This window comes from Scomber japonicus, chromosome 13, assembly GCF_027409825.1.
Source record: "Scomber japonicus isolate fScoJap1 chromosome 13, fScoJap1.pri, whole genome shotgun sequence".
Classification (NCBI taxonomy): Eukaryota; Metazoa; Chordata; class Actinopteri; order Scombriformes; family Scombridae; genus Scomber; species Scomber japonicus.
The window spans coordinates 20,176,683-20,202,677 of record NC_070590.1 but is presented as its reverse complement, the minus strand read 5'-3'; the positions used below and the strand labels follow the sequence as shown (position 1 = coordinate 20,202,677).

The 25,995-nt window shown below is 40.1% G+C and overlaps 2 protein-coding genes across 2 annotated transcripts; both read left to right on the top strand.

Moving 5' to 3' along the window:
* Window positions 1-1,710: 1,710 nt before the first annotated feature.
* Window positions 1,711-11,001, top strand: gucy2d (guanylate cyclase 2D, retinal). Its single transcript, XM_053331333.1, has 18 exons — window positions 1,711-2,584; window positions 2,686-2,987; window positions 3,201-3,573; window positions 3,694-3,778; window positions 3,883-3,997; window positions 4,134-4,253; window positions 4,369-4,446; window positions 4,768-4,944; window positions 5,035-5,191; window positions 5,316-5,465; window positions 5,633-5,781; window positions 5,892-6,055; window positions 6,933-7,125; window positions 8,867-9,041; window positions 9,709-9,807; window positions 10,449-10,543; window positions 10,635-10,717; window positions 10,917-11,001. The coding sequence occupies exons 1-18, from the start codon at window positions 1,711-1,713 to the stop codon at window positions 10,999-11,001; spliced, it is 3,474 nt and encodes a 1,157-aa protein (XP_053187308.1).
* Window positions 11,002-16,659: 5,658 nt separating this feature from the next.
* si:ch211-284e13.4 (insulin receptor substrate 1-B) lies at window positions 16,660-24,525 on the top strand. Its single transcript, XM_053331110.1, has 4 exons — window positions 16,660-17,008; window positions 18,532-21,678; window positions 22,692-22,713; window positions 24,399-24,525. The coding sequence occupies exons 1-4, from the start codon at window positions 16,660-16,662 to the stop codon at window positions 24,523-24,525; spliced, it is 3,645 nt and encodes a 1,214-aa protein (XP_053187085.1).
* The last annotated feature ends 1,470 nt before the right edge of the window (window positions 24,526-25,995 follow it).

Below are 25,995 nucleotides of genomic sequence, written 5' to 3'. Positions count from 1 at the left end.
AGGTGAGGCTGTTGAAACAACACCGCCTGACTAATCTCTTCATAAATTTCTTATAGCATTTTAGAAATTAATCAACACAAGAAATGTTAAAAAAAGTGGGGTTTGGGGGTTTATCGTCCTTTGTCCTATTTCTTATTTTAGTTGCACTGTAGAACAAGGCTGGAATATTCTAGTCAGTGCTCCTCTTAACCTATTAGCGACTGATAAGCCAATGTCAGTATTAGCCACTTTAGGAGGCTTGGTGCTCACTACTTGCTTGCTGCACTTTAGCTTAAGTGAAAGGTAAGAAATCAGGCAAGTAATATTTCAAGCCAAAGAAAGCCAAAGGTCCATGTGTACGATTTAACCCAGATCAGACCCCATTTAATTTGATAATTGTTCATATTTGAAGCCAGAATTTTTTATTTTTTTTTAAACTTTCCTAACAAACCAAACCAAATCTATTCTAATCTACATCATTTTACCACACATCTCTGTGCAGCAGAATGAGAGAGTGTTTTTTTCTGGGATAAAGGTGCAAAATAAATAACACCTTATACAAGAAACCCTAACATTTATGCAATAAAGTCCCTGAGCCTGCATAGCTAAGTGTTGACTGCAATTTGAAATAGTTAAAACAACAGCAGAGTAAGTATGGAACTGGTAAAAACAGTATAAAAGTAATTAAATATTTGTCTGCATATGTCATACTTTGAAGTTTATAATTAGCTACAAATGAACTTCTTTCATCACAGGTTGACCTTTTGCTCAGCTACTTTGGACATGGCAGCCATATTGAGTGTGCATTAGAACACAGAATGAAGCATGAGCTGTGTTTATTCATATGTTGTAAAAATTATTTTACAAGCAGCTTTTCAAAAAATAAAATCCTGTAAATGGACCGGTTTGAAAAAGGTCATGAAAATCATTAAGTGTGGTAGTCAGAAGACTGCAGTCATAGCAGCTAAGCGAGTAATGTCTTAAAGGTTTGTTCAGGAGAGAATAGACACTAGTTAAAATGGATTTATATGCAACCAATGCAACAAATTGGGGTTTTTTCAGTTTATTGTATAGAATAATGGCTCTGAGATGAGTTAAGGTAATGACGATTCAGAGAGCCTGACCGTTGTTTCACACACCAGTGTAAGCTCTATCAACCTACCTTTTGCACTGGAAAAAAGGATCAATAGCTGGGATCATCCTTAAATTAATGGCTGAGCAGATTTCAAGAGATTGACTCTACAAGGAAAAAGAGATACATGACCAAGGATAGCTATCAAGACCAGATTTGGCTTCACATTCCTGACATTTGAATTTAAACTCTGTGACCCGAGCAGAGCCAATCAGCTTCATGCCATTAATTCTACGATGTACAGCATTGACACTCTGGCACCATGCCCTCGTGAGACGGATGGATGCTGATAAGAGTCAGCATAACATTCTATTAAATAAAACAGATAAGCAAGTTCAGGTTCAGGCTTATTCCCTGGAAGTTGCACAGAACATAAAAAGCAAAAACACTGTGTTATGTTAGGCTGCAACTTTCTAACTCATTTTTCTTACTTTTAGGAGGCAGTGATGACTTGGGGTCGTGTCGTCTGTCCAGTTTTGGACTAGAGGCCCGCTGAGTGCCAAGGGAGACATTCCCATCCATAAAGACACATTCACTGTCACACTAACCACCATTCACTCGTCTTCTGTGTCTGTGCATCAGAATAGCTGTCTGAGGAAATGGCAAGTCACAGAGACCCTCGCTTTCTGCACAACCTGTCCTACCATCCCCGATGGCAGCATGACTCAATGAAAGTAAAAAGGAAAAGACACATGCAGACAGTAGCTGCAAACAGTTGCAGTGAGTATAGTTTGTTTGAATCATTATCATCATCATCATCATCATCATCAAGGTCATTATCATCAAAACTAAAGCAGCCATCATCCCCTGTGCAATCCTCTAAGAGCTGGTGGGGGAACTGGCTTCTTCTGCCCTTTTTCATGCTCACTTTTCTGCCCTGTCAAGCCTGGGCAACCACTTTCAAGGTGGCACTGGTTGGACCCTGGACTTGTGACCTCTTATATTCCAAAGCCTTGCCTGACTTGGCAGCCCGTCTTGCCACCAGCCGCATTAATAAGGACCCTTACCTCAACAAAGGCTACTGGTATGACTACACGCTGATCAATGAGGATTGCAAGTCATCCCGTGCCCTTGCTCGCTTTACTGGACTGGATGGCTATGGTGCTGCTTTCTTGGGCCCAGCCAATCCAGGCTACTGCTCCTCAGCTGCTTTGTATGCAAAAGAGTGGGACCTGGGGATTGCATCCTGGGGTTGCCTCAAACCAGACATGGAAAATGGAGACACATATCCCACCTTCCTGCGCCCGCTGCCACTCTCCTCCAATGTACTTTTCTCTGTGTTGCGCTTCTTTCATTGGGCCCATGTGGCTATAATATCAGAGGAGACAGATTTGTGGGAAGCCACTGGACAGCAGCTGGCCTCGTCACTGAGGGCCCTCGGTCTGCCGGTCAATCCTGTGGTCACCATGGAGGGCGATAAGGACGGGCCTCGGAGGGCCTTGACAAAAGTGCGGGAAACTGACCGGGTCAGAGGTGAGCTGCACATGTAGAGCAAAAAACAAGTAACACCACATTTAATCCATACAAATCGTGCAAATAATGAACTTTTAAACACCTCTCTCCTCTCCTTTCAGTGATCATTATGTGCATGCCCTCTGTCCTAATTGGTGGCCAAGCCCAGTACCAACTTCTTACCACAGCCTTGGCCATGCGTATGATCGACCGTGGCTATGTGTTCATCCCCTATGACACCCTGCTCTACGCACTACCCTACACCAATGCACCATACTATTTGCTAGGCAATGACACCAAACTACGGAAAGCCTATGATGGGGTTCTCACCATCACTATGGACTCGGGAGAACTCAATTTCCATGAGGCCTTCAAACATGCTCAGAACAGCTATGAAATCCGTAGCAGCACCCCACCAGAGCAGGTGAGACTCTCTGTTGTGTATTATGATAATTAAATACTGACATAAAAAAATCTGGACAGAGCAATACCTCGCAACCAAATATATATATGACACTAATTACAACATTCTTAAAAATGGAACATATTTGAATCAAAACCATAGTTTTTTAGAATACATTTAAACACTGCTGTACTGTCCTGTCACATCAGCAATCACCACTGTCTCCTCTGCTAGGTTTCCCCATTCTTTGGTACCATCTACAACATGATGTACTACATAGCTATGGCTGTTGAGCAGGTCCGTGCCAAAAAAGGCCGCTGGGTAACAGGTGAGATCCTGGGTGAAAGCGAGGGCGGCTTTGAATATGCAGGCTTCAATCAGCCCTTGTGGGCTGGTAGGAATGGTGAAGGCATGCAGGCCCGCTATGTAGTGCTGGACTACAGTGGCATAGGCAACACTCTCTACTCCACTCACGCTCTGGAAGCTCAAAATACAGATGGCAAGACCGGGAGTTTGAAATACCTTGGACGGTCAATCCATTTTGCAGGAAGTACGCCCTACAGAGACTCAGGTTGCTGGTTTAGTCCATATTTTGCCTGCACTGGAGGTGAGTGCCCTCATAGTGTCATCACAAGATATAAATATAAGTTAACGTGGTGTATGTTGCTGAACTGTTGTTGTTGTTGCACTGTTGTGCATTCAAACCTCTGTTTTTCTCTTCCTAAAGGACTGGATTCAGTCACTCACTTCTTCCTTTTTCTGGGGTTCATCTTTTTGCTTGGATTTGGAATAATCTTCTTTCTTCAATTCAAGTATGTACAGCCGAATGTCAACCAATGATATCTCATTCAGTGTAGTTTTGTGTGCTTTTTGGAAAATATAAAAATTGTCTTTGTTGTGTTTTTTGTCTGTTCAGAAAAAGCGGCAAAGTTGGGTTCAGCTTCGGGGGTGTTGGAGGTGGCGGTGGATCAACAAAGGTGGTCCTGACCTTGGATGACCTGGTCTTCATCAACACTCAAATCAGCAAACGGGTCAGTTCTGTGCTGTACTCAGCTGTACTTTGCTTCTCTATGTGGTGCAAATATGTGATGTATGAAAGTTGTTTACCTGTAAAAGATGATCTGCTCTAAGCTGACCCTGTCCCCTCTGAACTGTGTGTGTGAGCAGAAGCTCAATGACGACAGCATTATGAAAAGCCAGCTGGATATGAAGACGCCTCATCACTCTGTGTCTGGTCGAAGCTACTTGGCCTGCGCGCCAGACAGCTCGAATGTTGCTGTGTTTGAGGTGAGACAAGTTGTGATAGATTTAATAAGCTCATGTTTACCATTATGGTGCTTATTCCTGTGGCTGTTTTTGGAAGTATTTTCACAAAGACTGTGTTGTTTTGTGTACATTCCAGGGTGACTGGGTTTGGTTGAAGAAAACCCCCAATGGAGTATCAAGTGTCAACAGCAACACTGAATTTGTCTTTGTCAAGGTCAGTGAATGTGTGAGTGGATGGGATGGAAGCTCTACTGAATTTCTGTTGATTTTCTTGGCCAATTGCATGGCCAATTGTAGCCAGAAGCCGGTTCTGTGATTATGCAGTGATTTATTGTAAAACTCAAATTTGTAAATCCTCTGGACAAGAGGATATAATTGGTCATCTGAAATTCAATCTGAAGAAACAAATGTTGAAAAAACAACTGATTTCACTGGCCCTGGCCTTTAAAAAAATCAAACCCCTTGAAACATGATTCGATCCAAGGAACAAACTTGACAGTCCATAGGTTTGATGTTTCCATTGTCTTCCTCTCAGCTCAGAGACATGAGGCATGAGAACCTCAATCTGTTCCTGGGACTGTTCTATGACTCTGGGATCTTTGGCATTGTGACAGAACACTGCTCCAGGGGCAGCTTGGAGGACTTACTCAGCAATGAGGAAGTGCGTCTTGACTGGATGTTCAAGTCTTCCCTGTTAATGGATCTGATTCGGGTAAGAGAGACATAATCACCTACTCATGTTTCATTTCCCACCTCAGCATGTCTTTTTATCACTCAAACATTTTGTTCCAAACATTATCAGGGGATGAAGTACCTGCACAACCGTGGCATCGTGCATGGACGGCTCAAATCCCGCAACTGTGTGGTAGATGGGCGCTTTGTGTTGAAGGTGACAGATTATGGGTTCAATGAAATTTTGACTTCCCAAAGCATGGACACTGACGATGACAAGCCAGAGAGTGAGTTCATGTGCATCCTCAGACCAGTTTAGTGAGTTTGCTTGTGCATATTATTTTTCTTTTTTTATTTATAATTTTTTTGTTTTTGTTTTTTTGTTTTTTCATCTTTTGTCAATAAAAAAAGATCTGCTCTGGACGTCCCCTGAGTTGCTGCGAAGTTCTAGTTTGAGAAAAAGGGGCACTTTCCGGGGAGATGTCTACAGCTTCTCCATTATTGCACAAGAGATCATTTCCCGCTCTGCACCTTTCTGCATGCTGGACATGCCTCCCAAGGGTGAGTGATACGGCCTTTGTAAACCCATAGGATGACAATATCAAACAACTACTTTACGCACAATACTGTTCATACTGAGTTGGAAAGAAGAATTGTTGCTGAAAACGTTAATTGACGAAACTGCATTTCTGTGTGTGCCTGTCTATGTGTTGCATTTGTTTTGACAGAAATTATCAGCAAAGTGAAAGAGCCTCCTCCTTTGTGCCGGCCTGTCATGTCACTGGATGAGGCTCCGTTGGAAGTGATACAGATTATGAAACAGGCCTGGAGTGAAGACCCAGAGAAGAGGCTGACCTTTGAGGAGATCTTCAAACAGGTGAATGAATGAATGAACACATTGAAAACATGTTGATCTATACCTATTTGTTGCTCTGTGCAAAAACTGGAGATCACACCAATGCCCCCCCCCCCCCCCCTTTGTGACAGTTCAAGAACCTCACCAAGGGAAAGAAGACCAACATAATCGACTCCATGCTGCGCATGTTGGAGCAGTACTCCTCTAATTTGGAGGATCTGATTAGAGAGAGGACGGAGGAGCTGGAGGTGGAGAGACAGAAGACTGACAATCTGGTGGCTCAGATGTTGCCCAAGTAAGCCTTTAACTGCTTTCATTAACATATGAAAGTCATGCTAAAACTGTGGTGTCATGCTCAAAGTCTACAGCACAGCTAAAGAGGTTGATGAGAAACAAGCTTTGGAGGTCTGTAGAGCATGAGCACCATTACAATAGTAATGTTATATTTAAGTGATCAAGTTAAGGGAAGTCGAGGTCATAGATCAGAGAGAGACAGCATCCCTGGTATGGATTCAGTTCAGCAGGGTGACCGCTCCCTGACAGACAGTAGGTAGTAGTATGTTTACTTTGCAATTTGTTTAAAAAAAAAAGGAATCAATAAAAGGTTAGTATGTCATCAGGACTCCGAAAAACAGATTTTTCCATGGAACATGATCTAAAATAGATCTGCCACTTTAGTTTTGTTTCCTTTTGCAATGTGTAGTGCAACTAAGCACCAAAAAAATCCTTCTTAACAAACTAAATTGTGCTTCTCATAGCATTGAAATTGGCCTAATGACGTCTTAGTGAATCTTTATTGAATTAGATCAAATAAAAATGATTGCAGTCCCTTGATCTATCAAAGAGAAGTGGCTTTCCTGTTTTCAGTCCCCAACTGCATGATGTTGAGATTCATTCTGAATCAGATCAGTCTAAGAAGGAATTAGTCATGATGTTGCTGCACTGAGTTCACACATTAAAGGCTACATATCTATGCATCTCAGTCATGTTTTTATAGATGCTTCTGTACCTATATGCAGTGATCAGTACTGATAGTTGTGTCTGTAGTCTGTGTGAGCTAAAAAGTGAAATCCATGAAAGTGTAAAATTACTTTCAGCAGTTTCACACTCTTATGACAAAAATATTTCTGTGTACCTCAGAGTGTCCTTCACTCATCATCTTCCTCTTTCAGGTCTGTGGCCCAGGCGCTGAAGACAGGGAAGCCTGTGAAACCCGAGCATTTCAGCGAAGTCACCCTGTATTTCAGTGACATTGTGGGCTTCACCACAATCTCAGCTCTTAGCGAGCCCATCGAGGTGGTCGACTTACTCAATGACCTCTACACACTCTTTGATGCTATCATTGGGTTGCATGATGTGTACAAGGTGAGTACTAAGAGGTATTTTGTCAATCTGTGCACATTATGCATTATGAATACTTAGCTTTTGTATTTTCGCTTTAAACCCTTTTTGTTTTGGTGTTTCTGATATTAGTGGTATCTTCAAATATCTTTCAATATCTTAAACATAATGACAAGAACAGATTTTTGCAGGACATATCAGTTTTGGTGTAATCCAAACCATAAACAATTTTATAAAATTATTCTATTTTTAATATTTAGGTGAAATCTTAAATAATTTCTTTTTGGTTTGGTTTTATGGCCTCATTAAAAGTTATTTTTTTCTTATTCTTCATGTCAAAATTTCCAATAAAAATGTGATCTAGAATTCAGTGTATTGTTATTATATATATATTGAAAAACTGTTGCAGTTATTCCTGAATCTGATCTAGAGCTACTCATTGTTGTGTCCAGAATTTATTTAGGGGAAATCTTTATTATTATTACTATAACTTTTACAGGGAAGGCAATTGAGAACAAGCTCTCTTCTATAAGGACGGCCTATAAGAACATTAGAAGCAATACAATTGCATATAAAAAATATAAAATGGCACAAAAGAGCTTAAAAAGAGATCAAAATGTATTTGATGATCAACAGTATTTAAAGCCTCAGATAAATCAGTGAAATGGGCAACACAATCTTGCTTGTTATCTAATGCACTAATAACATCATTCAAGACTTCAAGTGCAGCCATCACAGTACTACACCCAGCTCTAAATCCTGATTGATACAATTTTAAAATGGAGCATTGAAATAAAAATGTTCTCAGCTGATCATTTACCAGCTTCTTTAACACTTTAGTACTTTCGCTAGACATGGTAGTTTAGAGGTTGGACAATAATTTAGCTCATTGGAAACTCAGCATTTTCAAATAAATAACTTGATGAACTAAAATGTTGATTGAATTTATCACATATTTTCTTTCCAACTAAGATAGTGGTGATACACTGAACAATTTCATTAGGTAAGGATAATTATTAATAATTATTTGAGCATTTTCCAAAAGTGTGCTGGGTTTCCTTTACTTTCAGATAGTGCAGAGACATAACATGATCATTTGACAGTGAAACACCTATTACGTTGTTTAAGAAAATATTACCCATCAGAGGATGATTTAGTTGTTGACGCTCTGCACAAGGCAGCATCCCTTTCAAAAAATATTTAAGCAATTTCTGAACAAAAATAGTTCCTGGTGCATACTTATCTTCAATGGAATTAAATGTTTTTATAAAATAGTCTAAGGCCAAGTCTGGATTAGGAATTTCCATGGGAAACCTAATATCACTGTAGTACTAATCAAACAGAAATACCTACTCAGAAAAGTGTTTAAAATTCCTTTTTAACAGTGATATTTGGTTTGGATCCTTGTAATTTTGTGTCACTGATGCCTGCTATTGGGCACTGGAAAAACACTAGATGTATAATATTGAGGTCTGTTGGTTAAAATAACACCTAGATATATTGCCTTTTCTGCATCTTTGGATCTAGCCAAGTACGGGAAGAAATAAACTGTGTGAGATTGAATTCATTGTAGACAATTTTTAAATAATCAGTGTTAGTTAACCAGTTAATGTTCATATCAGCCAGGACCTTCTGGTGGTGGCCAGTACTTTCAAATTTTGCAGTATTACCCTCTTTTGCAAAACCCATTAAATGTCTGTCTTGTTCCCTCTGCAAGTCTAACAGCAGTTGGTATGTCTCCAACTCTTATTTCTATGGTATTTAGGTTGAAACTATCGGGGATGCTTACATGGTAGCTTCAGGAGTTCCCAACAGGAACGGCAACCGTCATGCAGCTGAGATGGCCAACATGTCTCTTGACATCCTCCATTGCATTGGGACCTTTAGGATGAGGCATATGCCTGACGTAAAAGTCAGGATACGTGTTGGCCTGCACTCTGGTGAGGAATATTTGCATCCTTTCTGTGCTGTGGTAAACTATGCTCAAGCCTTTGGAATGCATGTGAAATTAATAAAAACTCTATTTCAGAGTGTCTAAAAGCTAAATTGTCGTACAGAAGTAAGAATTCAGCAACCCAAGCCGCTCAGGCAAGGAGGTATTTTTACATCCTTTATCCTCGTCTGAAACTTATTCCTGGAAGAGTGAAACACTATCCACTTAGTGCTGTCATCCAATTAACACACTGTATACTTTGGATTTCTAACTCTATTCCATGAATTTATGGTGACAGTGTACAGCTTTAATGTCACATATTGAGAAAAGAATTATATCTTTTTTTTAAATAAATTGCTAAGATAGACACCAGGAGGCTTCCTGAGAGAGTGGGGTCAAAAAATGTAAAACTGAACTTTCAGAGTTATGGTTACAGGCCACAATGTAAAAATGTTTAATATAGGATATTGCTTGCCAATGATAGATATCCTGTTGAAAGCCCCTTAACCTGTGTGTGTGTGTGTGTGTGTGCGTGTGTGTGTGTGTGTGTGTGTGTGTGTGTGTGTGTGTGTGTGTGTGTGTGTGTGTGTGTGTGTGTGTGTGCGTGCGTGTGTGTGTGTGTGTGCGTGCGTGTGTGATGCGCGCACGTGTGCATTTTTATGCTATGATTGCAGGCCCAGTTGTAGCAGGAGTAGTGGGCCTTACAATGCCTCGGTACTGTCTGTTTGGAGACACAGTCAACACAGCATCTCGAATGGAGTCCACATCATTGAGTGAGTGTTTCATATATTACCATATACACTATATACATTCTTCTTCCTGTTTTTTTTTTTTTTTAATTGACAGAGCTGTGAAAAGGACAGGTGTTCCACAGTTGTACAAGTGCATGTTGCTTGAGGCTAAAGAGGGCTTTAAGAGAGCAGTCTGTACTAATCCTTTAAGACTATCAGCAGAATTAGAGGCCAATTTGAAGTTTCAGTGTAAATGTCGTCAGTGACACAGTTGCCTTGGCTACCCTCTGCATGATGTACAAACTAAGTATTAACTCCTTAAAATACACTTTTTTTCATGTTCAGTGACTCTAAATAAAACATTTAATGGATCATTCAGAGGATCATATTTTAATAAACATAGTATAGCCATGTGCACTTTCAGGTGAGTCTAATTTGTTATATTTAAAATAACAATTATACATGTATTCATGAATCTGTGTGTTTGCTATTAGGAGCAAAGAAATAATGGGTTGTCAACTGCCACCAAGTGGCTCAATACAGACATGACAGCCTGACTGTGTTAATGTCTCATATAAAATAATTTCAGAGGCCAGTGCTGATTTGACATGTCTACTTGAGGTTAAAGTAGTTTCAGTTTGCAAATGCAAATGTTCAGGACGTCTCTGTGTTTGCTGTCACAGTATACAGAATCCATGTCAACAGGAGGACAGTTGAGATCCTCAACAGCTTGAACATGGGATACAAAATTGACTGCAGAGGTCTGACAGAGCTAAAGGTACATAAAAATGTTTGTAATGTCCACTGAAGATTTGCATATCTAGCCTGGTAATAGTGTCTCATGAACGCTACAAATGATTTGCTTCCAGGGAAAAGGGATTGAAAACACGTACTGGTTGGTTGGGAAGGAGGATTTCACCAAACCTCTGCCCATTCCACCAGACACTCTAGGGTAAGACCATAGTTTAGTTTACTTCTCCACAAACACATAGATGTGATTTGCCTAATTTTATCTTCACAGCACATTTGTATTGTATAATTCTAGATTAATGCAGAACAGCTTGATGTAATCAAAGAACGAATTTGTATGAGTGGGGTGACTGCAGTTTGTGCTGGTTACACTACATACAAAGCTGTATTTCCATTTGCAGGGGAACCAATCATGGTATCAGTGTAGAGGAGCTACCTGTGGACAGAAGACAACAATTCCTGGATCGACAGAAGAAGATGGGCTAGCCGGATTTTGTTGACTGATCCAAAAAAATTGATTGGAAGTGATATATACTCAAACAACTTTCAGTGAAGTGAAGCATTTTTAAATTATCAGCCACTACCTTCTGTAATTTGTCCTACATTCAAAATGAAATCCTGCACCTGTGACATGGCCATTCACACTTTTTGGATTTGCAAAAATCACTCTCAATACTAACATATTCTTTCTTGGAGAATATTGCTTGTTATAATAAACCCAGGCCCCAACATGCAAAAATGAACAAAAAAAGAGGCAGCTGTCCATATTGTATTTGTTCAACAGTGGATTGTATAATGAAAATAGAGTCATAATACATAATAGCACAACATGTAAATCAATGTTCAATTAGTTTAAAGGACAGAAGAGAGGATTGCGTCTACAAAAATGGATCACTGTACTCTGTAGAGATTTTTTCATGAACACCTCAAGGGTGGAAGCTATTACTGCTTGACTATTCATTTGGTATCATGGGTATAATAGAGTCTGTGTTGTACTCACTTTAGAGGCATTAGCCTTTAAAAACTACACATAATTAATACATTTTCACAGCTGAAAAGTACTGGATAGACCAATAAGACTTGAGAGCTCAGGTCAGCGATAGCTTTGATTTTGGTTTTGTAGCAGCATTACTGGGATTATTCACACATTTCATGAATGAAGCCATATTGTACCAAAATGGTCAAACAAAGCAACTGATTATTTAATACTAGACTCCATTATTAATATAGATGAAAAACTAAGAAATATATTTGTGACTCTTGGATTATTTTCTATAACACCATTCAACATTTTATGCCATGACTTTAATGAGCTTATTTGAGTTGATTTGACTGATAGATACTTATCAGCTCCATCAAATGTGTCTACAGTAAATGTTTATCTTGAGATAAAATGTGCTTCAAAAGCTAGTACGGATCAACCATGAAACATATGCAATGCCGTAAAACAATGAGTACATACATACATATTCAAGTTTTTTTTAAATGAACCTCATGTCAACAAACACTGATATTAGTTAAAAGATTCACTTCTAATGTGCATCTACAGTATGTTTCTCTCTCACTAATGATGTTAAGATACAACCGTATGTATTGTTTTTTTTAATGATGTGTGTATTGCTTTAAACATTATACTGTCATTTTCTACCAAAACATACTGTAGAAGGCATACATGCAAAACAAGATCCAAACTATTGCTCACTAACAACAAAACAGTTTGACTGTAGTTTCATGTACTTGTAGCCTATTACTGAAATGTGCTGCATGCATGGCTGTACAGCATACTGTGTGTTCAACAGGGTCTTAATAGGGTAGCAATAGGAAGACCTAATTTCTACAACATACAGTGGATGTGCTCTGCACTGATACGCAGAATGTCTGAGTCAATTGACTGAAACAATCATCTCCAATAATGTGCTTCAGCAGATTGAGCCTTTTCATGTGCATCGCCATCTTCCAGAGGAAAATGTCTGTCTGTGTCTGAGTCTTTTTTCAGCTATTATATTCTGTTTGGGCTCTCCGGGACCCCAAACAGCGGCTGTATTTGAAGGTCCTCTGAGAACAAGTCCCTCTCCCGTGCCCACCCCAGGGGACTCTAGTTTAATTTTACAGAACATATGTGGGGGGGGGGGGGGGGCATCAATGAAAAGGGAGGACTGAGTCTTCTGAGTCACTTATCTTTGGCCTGGGGATGTGTACATACTGTAAATTTGTACATAGTTAGCTTGTCTTTGCATCCTGCAGGGTTAGGGACTTTTTTAGTGGAGCTTTTTTGTCCTACTTGGGTTCCCTAAACCCCTGACACAATCACAGTGCATTCAAAAAGCAAGCAATCACATTGTTCATTTACTCTCTGTTGGCTTGCTAATTGTGAATTGTAGCTCTGATATTGAGGCAACGATACGCAGACAATGTCAAGATATGACAAAAGTTTCATGCTACGGATGTGTATTTTCTTTTGGAGCTCACTGCTGACCACTTCTAACACACGGCGACTTGTCACAGTAGCTCAGTGTATAGATAAAGGACGGACATCTGATGACTTGATTATCAGGTTGCTTGTGGTGTAGTCTTTCACATCATTTAGTGTTTACAACTGTCTCTTCAAGCATGATTAACCCCCCAAGGAAGCAGAAATGCAGGATTCTGAGTCAAGATGAAGAACATGGGGAGAAGCTGTGTGAATCCTTCTCTCTGATGGGTATCCAAAGAACAAAATGAGTTATCTTATTACATACAGTATAGCTAGGACTTTTTCTCTTTCTAGACTTTTAATCAATTTGCCAAATAGGTAGATCTTATCAAAATTAAATGAACTGTGTTGTTCATTTTGAAAGTGATCTCAATGTGTGTCTGTAAATAAATGATGGTTTTAGTGAAGGCTGTGTTTTCATATGTTTGTCTTACTGTCTGTTTTTGGGTTGATATATGATCTATTTGATTTCCAAAGATTTCCAACAAGAGGACTAATAAATCATAAACTCAATAAAGGGCGGTAAATAAATACATATTGATAAATGACAGATCAGCCATTTATAGTCTAATAAATGGCTTTTATCAATCAAATCTGATTGAATCCTTTTGAATAGAACAAGATTTATAGGTTTTAAAATAGCAGAGTTGAAAATGGGCTCTCAATTATAAAGAAGAGACAGTAACGCAATGAAAGTCTTACCTCATCATTTCACCATGAATCCCTAAGGAAGTTAGTTATTCTAACAAGCTTTGGGCTGGTGTGACTCTGCTTTATTCTGTAGTGAAACAATCCAATGAAAGTGCAAGGATGGCTTTACATAATGCAACTCCTGTGCAATATGCTGCATGAAGTAAAAAATTAAGTCTTTATGTCACAGACTTCAATTAAACAATCTAAATTATTCAATGTGTGATGTTTATCAAGTGGATTTCCTGCTGAAACACAACTTTATAGATTTTAGATCAAAATAAAGGTTTGTCCCATACGTTTAGAAATGAACAAACACATATATATATATATCATTTTAGTTTATTGGTTTTTTTTGCAGTGTTGCTTTAGGGTCACAAGATCTTAAAAGAACTTGCCCTCACAAATGTCTCCTTCCATACAATGCATCATAACTTTTTTGAAGGCTGAATTTGTGAAATGACTGCAGTGTTAATATCTAAATCAGAGTCTATACAGATCATGTACCACTACCAGGAATATCTACAATCGATATCAGTGTCCTGGGGACAATATAAGCTCAAAAGGATTTTCTATGTGGACAATTTGATCAGTCTGACAGGTTGCAATGTTGGATTTAACCACAGACAGTATTGTATACAGTATAACAGACTTTCCTCTGAACTCTTAGTCTGTGTGAAGTAGTTTTTGGCTGCATATGACATACATTAGTTCAAACCATAAATGCAGTGATATGTGGTGTTATTCCATTCAGTGGTGTATGTTTATGTAGCCTATGGGTCACAACAGGAACAGACATTTAAAAAAAAAGTCCACAGTCAACACCTGCAATATTGTGGGCTCTGGGAATTCTGGTTAGGGCAACCCGGGCCCTTGTTGCTGGTGCTCCAAACCATCAAGGTAAACCCATTAAAAATGACTATTTACCCAGACTCGTATCATAACAAAGTTAACTGGATTTGACTCAGACTGGAATTTCCTACAACTGATGGTCAAATCAGCATATTTCAGCAGTCCAAGTTATTGCTGAAATATGTTCAGATTTCATTTAGATTAATATCAGGACTGAACATTATATATATATATATATATATATATATATATATATATTTCTATAGGAGTGACTTCACCATCACTATCACAGGTTCCAGGGCTATACTTTTTTCACACACATAATGGCTGTATGAGATTCAACAGTTCTACCCCACAAGTATATGGGGCCTCCTTTATTTCAGCTGCATCAGCCCCTGACCTCTCTAACAGCATGATATACAGTTGTTTGGCCCCCGTCTTTTTTCAGCGGGTTAAAAAATCCCCCAAATAATAAGTGAACGCACTCAGCTGTCTGTTCGTCCACATAATGATGAACGAAGTCTTTCCCGGCTGAACATCGTGTTCCTCTGCGCACATCATCAGTCCTAAAGCACCCCTGGCTTTTGACTGGCACCGGCTTGGAGGTGCCAGTCTGGCAGAAGCTGCGTAAAGTCAGCCAGAGGGAGCCAGAGAGAGAGGGAAACACAGCAGGCTGGTTTTCATAATAAAAATATGTTTAAGTTGTTTGTGGTAGCGACATCACAGGCTTTTTAAATGGTTGCCTCATAAAGCTGTAGTTGATATGAAGACACTATTGGGGTTGTTAGAATAACTTTTATTCAGAAATAACAGTTTACACTAGTTTATTTATCCAAACAGCAGCTCACCACCCAGGTCAGGTACACACAAGAGATAAAAACAAAAAACACTGTTAATGACAAAGATAAAAAATAAAATTAAAATTTGACCTGACAACAAATATGAATATGAATATCTAAAAAAAGTCACTTTTCAAACAAATCAAAATACAATTCAAAGTGTGACTAATGTACACCAAAGCAATGAAAAAAGTAAAAGAAAAAAAAGGTAAATTGAATGAGAAGACAATAAAAGATGGTAACACAAATATATAATTGTGAAATACTACACAAATAGATTGATGATAATAATAATAATAATAATAATGGATAAATTAAAATCTAAAATGCATATGATAAAACATAAAGCACAAAAAAAAATACCTCTGAGACAGATAGCAGATTTTACAACAATGAATTTTAGAGGCAGGTGGAGGATGTATGTCAGGGCAGCAATGAGAATTTGCTTATGGGTTTAAAATGCTCATTGACGCCCTTGTTGTGATTTGTTGATCATACAAAAAACTGAGATTCTTCTGTCACAGTTCAATAATGTTTGAATAGATATTCACTGTTTCGGGCTTTCACTGACCGGCTGTGGAGCATAAAGAAACAGTCAAGATAAAGAAAGAGTCAAAAGAGTCAATAAGAAAGAGTCAGGTTTGAAGAAGGTAATCTCTGTGATTAGGCTATATCCCATAGCCTACTATTTGGAAGACAACATGTTCTATGGGATCTGTCTAAAATCGACAATTAATTGTTTAAATTTGGATATTCAAATAAATAAAATTGACAATAATCAAAATAAGCATATCCTGCGTGCTGTTTTGAACCTTGTCTTTGACCAGGATAACAGATTAAACTCATGATGGATTAAAAAGCAGACGGGATTTTATTTGGGAAATATCTACCGGAAGTTCTGTTTTCATTACGCCTGACTTGACATCTGTGGGTATAGACTGGGCAACCTCAGACAGGTGGAGGAGACGTCCTCAAGCAGCTGAATGCACCGTGGTTGGACTTGGTCGGGCAGGACTGGGCTGGGCTGCAGGACGAGCAGCGGTGCACGCTGTGCACGCTCGGTGCACGGATCCTCCTGCAGCGGCTGGATTCACAGTATGATACCAGATCCAAAACATGCTGTGGCTGTTTTTCCCATCCTGAGCCTTCGCACACATGCTGGACACTTAAATGTGGACATGGGGATGAGGACGAGGGATGTAGTTGCAATGGATTAATGAGGAATACACATAGACTTCGATTTTTTCCCTGAGATTATTGGTTTATAATATTTATCACCCTGCCTTGGCCATGGAGAACCAAGCAGCCGAGCAACAGAATTATGAAGATGTACAGAAAAGCGGCTATCTCCGCAAGCATAAATCAATGCACCGGCGATTCTTCGTGCTGAGGGCGGCCTCGGAGCATGGTCCTGCTCGGCTTGAGTATTACGAGAACGAGAAAAAATTCCGCAGTAAATCACCTGTGCCCAAAAAAGTCCTGAACCTGGAGACTTGCTTCAACATCAACAAGCGGGCAGATTCCAAGAACAAGCACATGATAGTCCTTTATACCCGCAGCGAGAGCTTTGCCATCGCTGCAGACACCGAGGAGGTCCAAAATGAGTGGTACCAAGCAATGCTGGATCTTCAGTGCAACTGTAAGATATGAAAAGTGTGATGTGATTTCTACTGTCTGTTTCTGCATCAGGCCTATCCTGCCGTAGGCTGTTTGTTCTCCATACACTATTTGGCTCGGCCATTCCTGATTGTTCGTTGCAGATCACTGGCTCGGATGGTTTGGATATATTTTGCTGCGGGTCCAGTTTAGTCATTTAATGGGAATAAATGATTCTGAATAATGCAATTTGAATGGTGTGTTTTCACCAAGAGGCAGGTGTATCCGACTGAACGGGTTAGACCAACACGTTATGGGCGGCATGTGCTGTGTTTGTGCAGCACATCAATAAGCATTGGTTTAATACAGTTATAACCTCCGGATTATTTAATGTCAGCATAATGAAATATGATGCATAGAATAGCATCGACATGTAGTAATATTCAGATGATCGCCTTTCTGAATGAAATGCAGCCCTTTTCATACGACGGTGTATTTTTGCATGGCGCAGTGGGCATATAGCAACCATCCAAGGGATGCATCATATAGTAGTAGCCTATCGTGGTGCTCTCCGCTGGTGCCTGTGTTTTTGTTTTTCTGCACAGCTCTGACTGCCGTTCGCCTAACCTACATTTCTGTTGCACGGTGCTGCTGGTAGGGAGGAGATGGCATCGTCAGTGCGCTCTCGCTGGAAAATGTGTTTCTGTTGGTTATCCTCGTGTTTACGTTGTTATCCGTATGCAGGAGCCGAACACCACCATCCACCCTCCCTGTTATTCTTTGCATTTCAGTCACCGATGGGCTTGCCCAAGCTCGAATGTTGATTAATGCTGGGGAAACCAACGTTTATTAATAAATGCACATTGGAGTACAGACCCCCATTTTGTTAAGATTATGACTCAGGGACAAGCCACAATAAAACACTTTTGTTCATTTAATTTGTAGTGCATACCTGTTCATAATGTGCATACAAACGTACAGCGGAGAGTACCACATAGTAATACTAATAATGATTTCGATCAGAATCAAATATAATAGGCTAAATTAAATATTTTTCTTCAGGATGGGAGCACACCAGTGTAACTGTCAGTTGCACAGTGAAGATAACAGTGACTGCTGTGTGGCAAGAAAACAAAATTATAATTCAGTAATTTCTTATGTGATTGGCATTGAACTAATCTACAGTGCTTTATTGCACAATCAGGCTTTTCATGTATTCTATACCTCTTAAGACTTACTGTAATTAATTATAGAGCTGTACCCTAAAAGTAAAGGTGATGAATTTGCTGCAGCACAACTGCTTGCTACAAGAGTAGACATCTTTGCATTTAACAATTTACTAATGATTTAGAGAAAAAATATTACTAATGACCTATTAGTGTCATCTATGTTAGTCATTTTGTCTCTGATCAAAAGTTCAACAGGTTTCATACAAATCTTTTTTTTTTTAAAAGGGCATTTCACAAAATGTATAGTAATAATAACAATAATAATAATAATAATAACAATTTGTATGTATAAATTATGTTTTTATTCATTTTGTGATTTTATTTTATTTTTTCCTAGGTAAAACTCCTGAGGACTACGGCAGTAGTGGAGAGTGTAGCTCTCCCTCTCCTGTTCCAACCTTCAAAGAAGTATGGCAGGTTAAGGTTTGGCCTAAAGGTCTTGGACATGCCAGGAACTTAGTGGGAATCTACCGGCTGTGCCTAACAGACAAGACAGTCAACTTTGTCAAACTCAACTCTGATGTGGCCGCTGTGGTGTTGCAGCTGATGAATGTTCGCAGGTGTGGCCATTCAGAGAATTTTTTCTTCATTGAAGTGGGTCGTTCAGCGATTACTGGCCCTGGAGAGTTTTGGATGCAGGTGGATGACTCTGTGGTGGCTCAGAACATGCATGAGACTCTGCTGGAGGCCATGAAGGCTCTAAGTGAAGAGTTTCGTCAGCGAAGTAAATCCCAATCTGTGGGAACATCGTGTGGAGGTGGCACTGCTTCAAACCCCATCAGTGTCCCAAGCCGTCGTCATCATCCAAATCTGCCACCCAGCCAGGTGGGCTTCTCCAGACGAGCCCGAACGGAGACCCCCGGGACAGGAGGCAGCAGCACCAGCACATCACCTACGTCACGCCATGGATTCCCAAGGGCACGAACTGCCAGCATTGGGGCCAGGTCAGAGGAGGGTGGAGCAAGTGCCAAAGGAACATGGGCCAGCTCCAGTCCAAGTCTTAATGGTTCCTGCTCAACTACGCCAACACTGAGGCCCAAGCCCACCAGAGCCCCAACCCCTGCTAAGATTACCCTCAGTCTTGCACGTTACACACCGAACCCTGCTCCCTCTCCTGCCCCAAGTCTGTCCTCCAGTTCTGGTCATGGCTCAGAGTGTGGCCTGGTGGGGGCAGCAGTGGGAGGCATGACAATCTGCTCCTACCCTCGTGTTTCTCAGAGAGTTTCTGTTTCGGGATCACCAAGTGACTATGGCTCCTCAGATGAATATGGCTCCAGTCCAGGGGAACACTCTCTGCTTGTGCCTAGTCTGTCTGGACATCATGTACATGGAGAAGGCTCCTCCAGCTATATAGTCATGGGACAGCGAGAAGGTCTCCTTGGTTCCCATCATCGCTCCAAAGGCCGACGGATTCTGCGGCGCTCATCTAGTCGTGAATCTGAAGCGGAACGCAGACTGCTAAGTAAGAGGGCTTCCCTGCCTTTGGCAGCCCATGAACGACTGATTCCACATAGAAAAGATGAAGATGACGAGGATGATGAAGAATATGCCATCATGTCGCAGAGTGCTAACCTAGAGAGACCTGATTTGCACCATGGCTCAGGTGCTCTGGCAGTAGAGGGTGGGCAGCTTGATGTGGTAGGGGAGAATAGAAAGAGGCCTGACAAAAGCAGGAGACAAGTGAATGCAGGAGCAGTGGTGGATAGTGGCTATATGTCAATGCTGCCTGGAGTGACATCTCCTCCTGTTTCACTTTCTCTCTCAATAGGTATGTCTGACGCCAGCGCTAAACCTGGGGCAGATGATGAGTACATGGCCATGACCCCAAACAACAGTGTATCCCCCCCTCAGCACATCCACCAGCCCAGCTCAGAGGGCTACATGGTTATGTCCCCCAATAGTAGCAGCTCCACAGACTTGCACGGACTGGGCATGTGGGATAGCAGGGCGAGCATGGAGAGCCGGGTTGTCAGTGACTACATGAACATCTCACCTGTCAGTAGCCGCTCTGCCTGCAGCACACCGCCTTCCCACCCTGAGCAGCACCAACTGCAACCAAAAATGTTCAATTCCTACTTCTCCCTTCCACGAGCTTATCAACATACTCTCTATACTCGCTTTGAGGAGGATTTAAACAAAGGGGAGGGAAAAAAGGACAGCAGTGGGAATGATGGTGCTGGAAGGGGAGGGGGAGTAGGATACAGCAAGAGAAACAAAATAACAGTGGGCTCTGCAGGAGGCTGCCAACTCTCCATGTCTTCCTCTTCTTTCTCCTCCAGCTCAGCCAGTAGTGAAAGTCTAGAAGACAAGTCCATATCAGCAGGGAGAGGGTTAAGTTTATTAAGAACTGGAGCAGAATGCAAGAGTGCAGGAACATGCACAAAAGATGGTCGTCACCACCAAAAACGTGGATCAAGTAGTAAGAGCCCAAAGCAACAAAGGAGGGGCCGTCCACTCAGTGTGTCTTCAGACATTACTAAAGCAAACACCTTGCCCAGAGTGAAGGAGAATCTGCCACCACTGGTGTCTCAGAACGTTGGTGAGTATGTCAGTATTGTATTCAAGGAAGACAATAATGGAGGAAGACGTGCAGGATCAGAACGAAGGCAACCTGTGATCCATGGAACCCTAAGGCCCGTGAATCAACCACTCCTGTGCCACGATAATCCTGCCAACCTTCCCCGCAGCTTTTCTGCTCCGTTGTCCACCTCTGCTGAATATGTAAGCATGGATTTAGGGAAGTGCTCAACCCCCCTGACTCCTGCTAGGTCCACATTCAGCACCCAACAGGGCCCACCAGCTGTTGCTTCCAAGGCACGACATGAACACGGTACGTCCTCTCCTTTGGCTGCAGAGGGCATCGCTGGGTACCGATCAAAAGGAAAGATGGCAGAAATGCCAACAGACGTTCCTATACCATTTACAGACGACAAAAGTTCAGATCCCAGCATTTCAGCAAGACCTGCCATCCACTCTGGTCAACCCGTATCCATGGAACAGGAGCCAGGTTTGGGCTTTTCCCCAGTCAAGTCCTTTCAGTCTCCTGAGCGAAGCAGCAGGCTGGTCCGAGGTGACCCGCAGGGACGGCGGAGCCACCGTTCAGAGACGTTTAACTCACCTCCCCGTCTAGCACGCCACCCACCGTCTTCTACCTCCCTCTTCCCAGAGGGCAGCCAGGCAGCGAGCCATCGGCATGGTTTGGACTGCTCACTGTGGGAGAACGTGCAGGCAGCTAGTTTGTCTGCCACACCTCCACCACAAGCCTCCACCTCATCTTCTGAACAAGGCCTTAACTATATTGACCTTGACTTGGCCATTAAGGAGAGCCCTCAAGCTGGAGTGGAACGTACCTCTGCTGCCTACAACATTGGAGGAAGTGTTATGGGTAGCAGTGCTGGCTCCAGCCTCAACACTTATGCCAGTATTGATTTCTATAAGTCAGAAGAACTGAGAGCACACCAGAATAGTAGAAACGATGGTCTAGGTAAGCACTACAAGGACTGCAAAACTATCTCATTTTAAACATCTATTTATTTGGATGTATAGAGAAAAATCTTCATCTATCATAACATCTAAGGTGAATTTTATGTTCAGACAAGGTTGAGATATTCTGCAACTGCGCTACATTCATATACATAATCTTTTATGATATTATAGTGTGAGGCACCTTGCATAAGATTGTCTTTAGTGCCATCTTCATTTGTTCTGCTTGTAGACAATCAGGTTTATAGGTTCAGTTCTGGCCTCACAACCAAAAGACAAAGTGGTTACTGAAGCAAACAAGAGAGTGTTGAATAATCAATCATACTAATTAATATAGTAGTTGCATCAATAAATTATAGGACAATAAAATACATTACTTAAAAACAACCACAAAAAGGTTTCTGATATGATTTCTGAAACTGAAAATTGAATAGTTACATTAGGAGGAAACATGCATTAGTCAATTACCTTAAAAAAGAAATCAGTGTCTTTTACCATATGTCTCCTCTTCAGTCAATCAAAGAAGAAGAAGAAGAAAGAAAATGTAGAAAAAACTCCTTTTTATTAGTGTGTTTAATGTATTCATTGCAAAACTGGTTTATGACAGCCAAATTAAATGCATTGTCATTAAGGGTTAAGAACAAATTAAAGTGAAAGAAATATTTCCAAAAAGGTGAAAAAAAGTATTTGATTCTTGGTAATATTTGTCTGGCTGGATGTAACCATTTTATGTGATGTGCATAATCCACAGACAGAACTCATGTCTGGCTCTTAGTCACTCCTTCCCTTTTCATCCTTTACTGATGTGTACCTTTGCTTCAAGCTGGTGGGCAGCACTGTGTTTCCAGGCTGTGGGTTGTCTGTAGAGTCTCTTATTATCACAAGTGGGTGTTCAGAGAGCAAAGCCAATTGATTTGTCTGCTGGTAATGAGCCATTTCATATAAATGGAGGAAGAGGGGACAGAACATGGACCAGGTGTTTATGTTTATGTGTGGGTGTGCTATCGGCTGCAGGATTTCTCATGGCAGCTCTGAGGTTTCCCTCACATTGTGCACAGATGAAAATTATTTCATGGTGAATGCTAAGTATATTTTTGATTGATGTACACTGACGTACATTAGAGATTTATTGCTTTTACATTTTCAAGACATGAAAGAAAAAGCTCTGAGAGGCATGCTTACATTAAAATATAGATATACAGGTAAAGGTTAATATAAATCAGAGTAAATGGAAATGAAACAAACAACTTGTGCATCCTATTTATTCAGAGTAGCTACAACATTTGCATGATTGATTTATCTAATACTATTCAGTCTCTACGTGTGTGCATGTGTAATCATAATAATTGCCTAATTATTGTAATTGGGGATAGTTTATTTATACATTTAACATGCATAGCAAGGAAACGAAGGCCCCAGTAATATTCTGTAAATTACTTTTTCATGTCATTTTCATGACACTGCGATTAATGATTGAATGTGCCTCTTCCCCCATAAGCTACAAACTGTTTATCCCGCTTTCATGAAGTGCAGCCATATTCTAATCATGGCACTCAATATATTAAGCCTGGATGTATGGAGGATGGTGAATGTCAAAACTGTGCAAGCTGTTTTTGTCATACACTGCAGTTTATAAAACTTCAAATACACAGGCTTGTTTTGTCTTTCTCATGTCCAATCAACACTCAAATAATACTGCTAATATCACATCACTGCACCTGTTTTTAATTACAATTTAATTAGACTTTCAAATTGAATGTTTATTAAAAAAATCATAATTAAATTAAGGTGTTAATCTGGTCCCCATGTTTTAATTGTAGTATTGCCAAAGCAGCATTATGAGCAAAGTGTTTTCAGAACTGAAGACTTTGTGGTTCTATAGACACTTAAAAGTTTGTCAGTTTAACGTCTGACATATTCGGAAGAGAGACGCAAAGTCTGGTTCATTGCAATTACTATCTTTATTAAATCTACTTACATCAATATGACTACTTATTAATGAAAAACACTACCGCCTACTTTGTTCCAGAGCTGTTGAATATTAACCAGAAAAAGTTAAATAGTAATGATAAATACCTGCACTGAAAAACATAGTGGGTGGACCTTTATATCCGATATCTAGTGTTCAAACAAAGAATACAAAAATATATACAGGTGAACTTATCTTCTTCAGCCTTTTGGAAAACCAGGAAATAGTGCAGGTAATTTCTCTTTTACACAGCTGGAGCGTATTTGTGGTTGCTTGGGGAAGTTATTCTTTAATAGTTATTTTATACAGTAACTGCGCTTCTGGGTAAACCATAAGAGAAAAAAAAATTGTAATTGCAAGCAGATAATTATAATGCTCAGATATTTGCTTGCTGCCACTGCCTTTATTTTGCTGACGTAGCTTTTGTGTTTGGGTGGTTCATTAAAAAAGAAGAAACGGTTCAAAATCCCTGGAACTGACACAAAGATAAGACACATAATATTGACATCTGCAACAGTGTGCATGAGACTCAAATCAGCAAATCCTTTCAGAAAGATATCCTGCGTCATGTGATATTTACCTAGGCAGCCAGCAGGAGCTCTAAATTCAACAAAACCAATATGTTTTGGAGAATATATAATCTAGTCTAGACTGTGTCACCTGTAATATTTTGTGGTATAATAATGGATAAACACTAAACACCAATTACATTAAAAAAAATGTAATGCCTGCTTGTGATTCTTTTCTTCCAGATTCTTGATTTCCGTGCTTGTCTTGGATCTGAGCGTGACGCTGGTGAGACAGTTCCACACTCAGTCTGCGAGGGGACGGTCGGCAGCCCGATCTGTTGCCACAACAGAACTGTACATTGGAGTCTGAACACTGGAAACCTGGAAAACTCATCCCCAACCCGTCTGCTGTTTTCTGTCAACCAAATGTGTGCCAAACACACACACACACACACACACACACACACACACACACACACACACACACACACACAGACACAGGGTAAGGAAAAGGTTTTGCTTTTTGCCTTGTCTTGAATAAAAATGACATTTGACCATCTTTTAACTTGTAATATGGATAAACAAAGACAATTCGACGTAATCACTCAAACAATTCACAGGCTTTCAGGGAATCACACAAGATTTTGTATCCAGACTTAATGTTTAACGGTGCCACATCTTCTCTAAGAACAGTTTAAATTAGTGTGATTGGTACATGAGCAAATCTATTGAAGTGTAACTCAAGGCTCAAAATGGCAGCTACTACATTGATGCAAGCTCAGCTGCGTTTTGAAGTACTTTGAATTCCTTCAATCCAGAAGGTTTATTTTTTTGTATCATCAGCCTTTTGTCCATATTCTAAGTTAAATGATCATCAGGTGTCACTTTGATTCAAAATAAGAAGGAAATACAGCTTGGGAGAGGTTTCACACACTGATACTATTTGTCACTGTAAACATATTTGATTTATTATACACAGTTGCCAAAAAAAGGCTTTTATACTTCTTGACCACTTTTCTTGTGCTACTGCTATAAAAAATCCTTAATTTCTGAGGTGTAATATAGTACACTACTTTGGCAGTGAATTCATGTTAAATAAATTAAATCTAGATATAATGTTTTATGTTTCTTGTCAGGTTTTCCACACAAGTGTAAAAATCCCACAAAGCTTATGCATTCTTTGTGAAATCCATAGGAGTGTGTAACAGGACATTATAACAGGACATTATATGATTACATGCATTTTCACATTGTGCTTGATGCCCCTCAACTCAGATCTTTAAGTTTTAACTGACAAAACAACAGTTTTCTTTTTATCCTTTCAAAATTGTCATGCTGTAATTCTGTGGTTTTCACACACAATTAAGTTTCATCCCTAAAGCTATTTTCACCAGATACATGCTTATACAGCCCAGCTTTGATTATGCATAAACTAAGCATGTCTTGTCATGTCCTGTGGCTGATTGTCAAATGGTGTCAGTATGAAGGTCTAGTCAAACCATCTCAGCAGTATTTTAGAATATTTGGCTTATACAGTATTCCCATATATTGCTCTTTTATCCTTTTTTAAATAATTTGGTCAACTTCAGCCTGATAAATATATATATTTATACATTAACACTTCAAACATTTAGTATGTGCCAACTGTAGCTAAGAAACAAAGATAAAGGCACATTAAAGCCACAGCTTTTATGCGGCATGACAGAAGTGTAGCCAAATGATTGATGTGACATAGACCCAGTGCATTCATTCAATAATAATGTAACGTTGTATTAAAATGGCCAAATGAACACAACATTTTTCTGCTATGCATCATAACAACTTAATCAAATTGGTAATA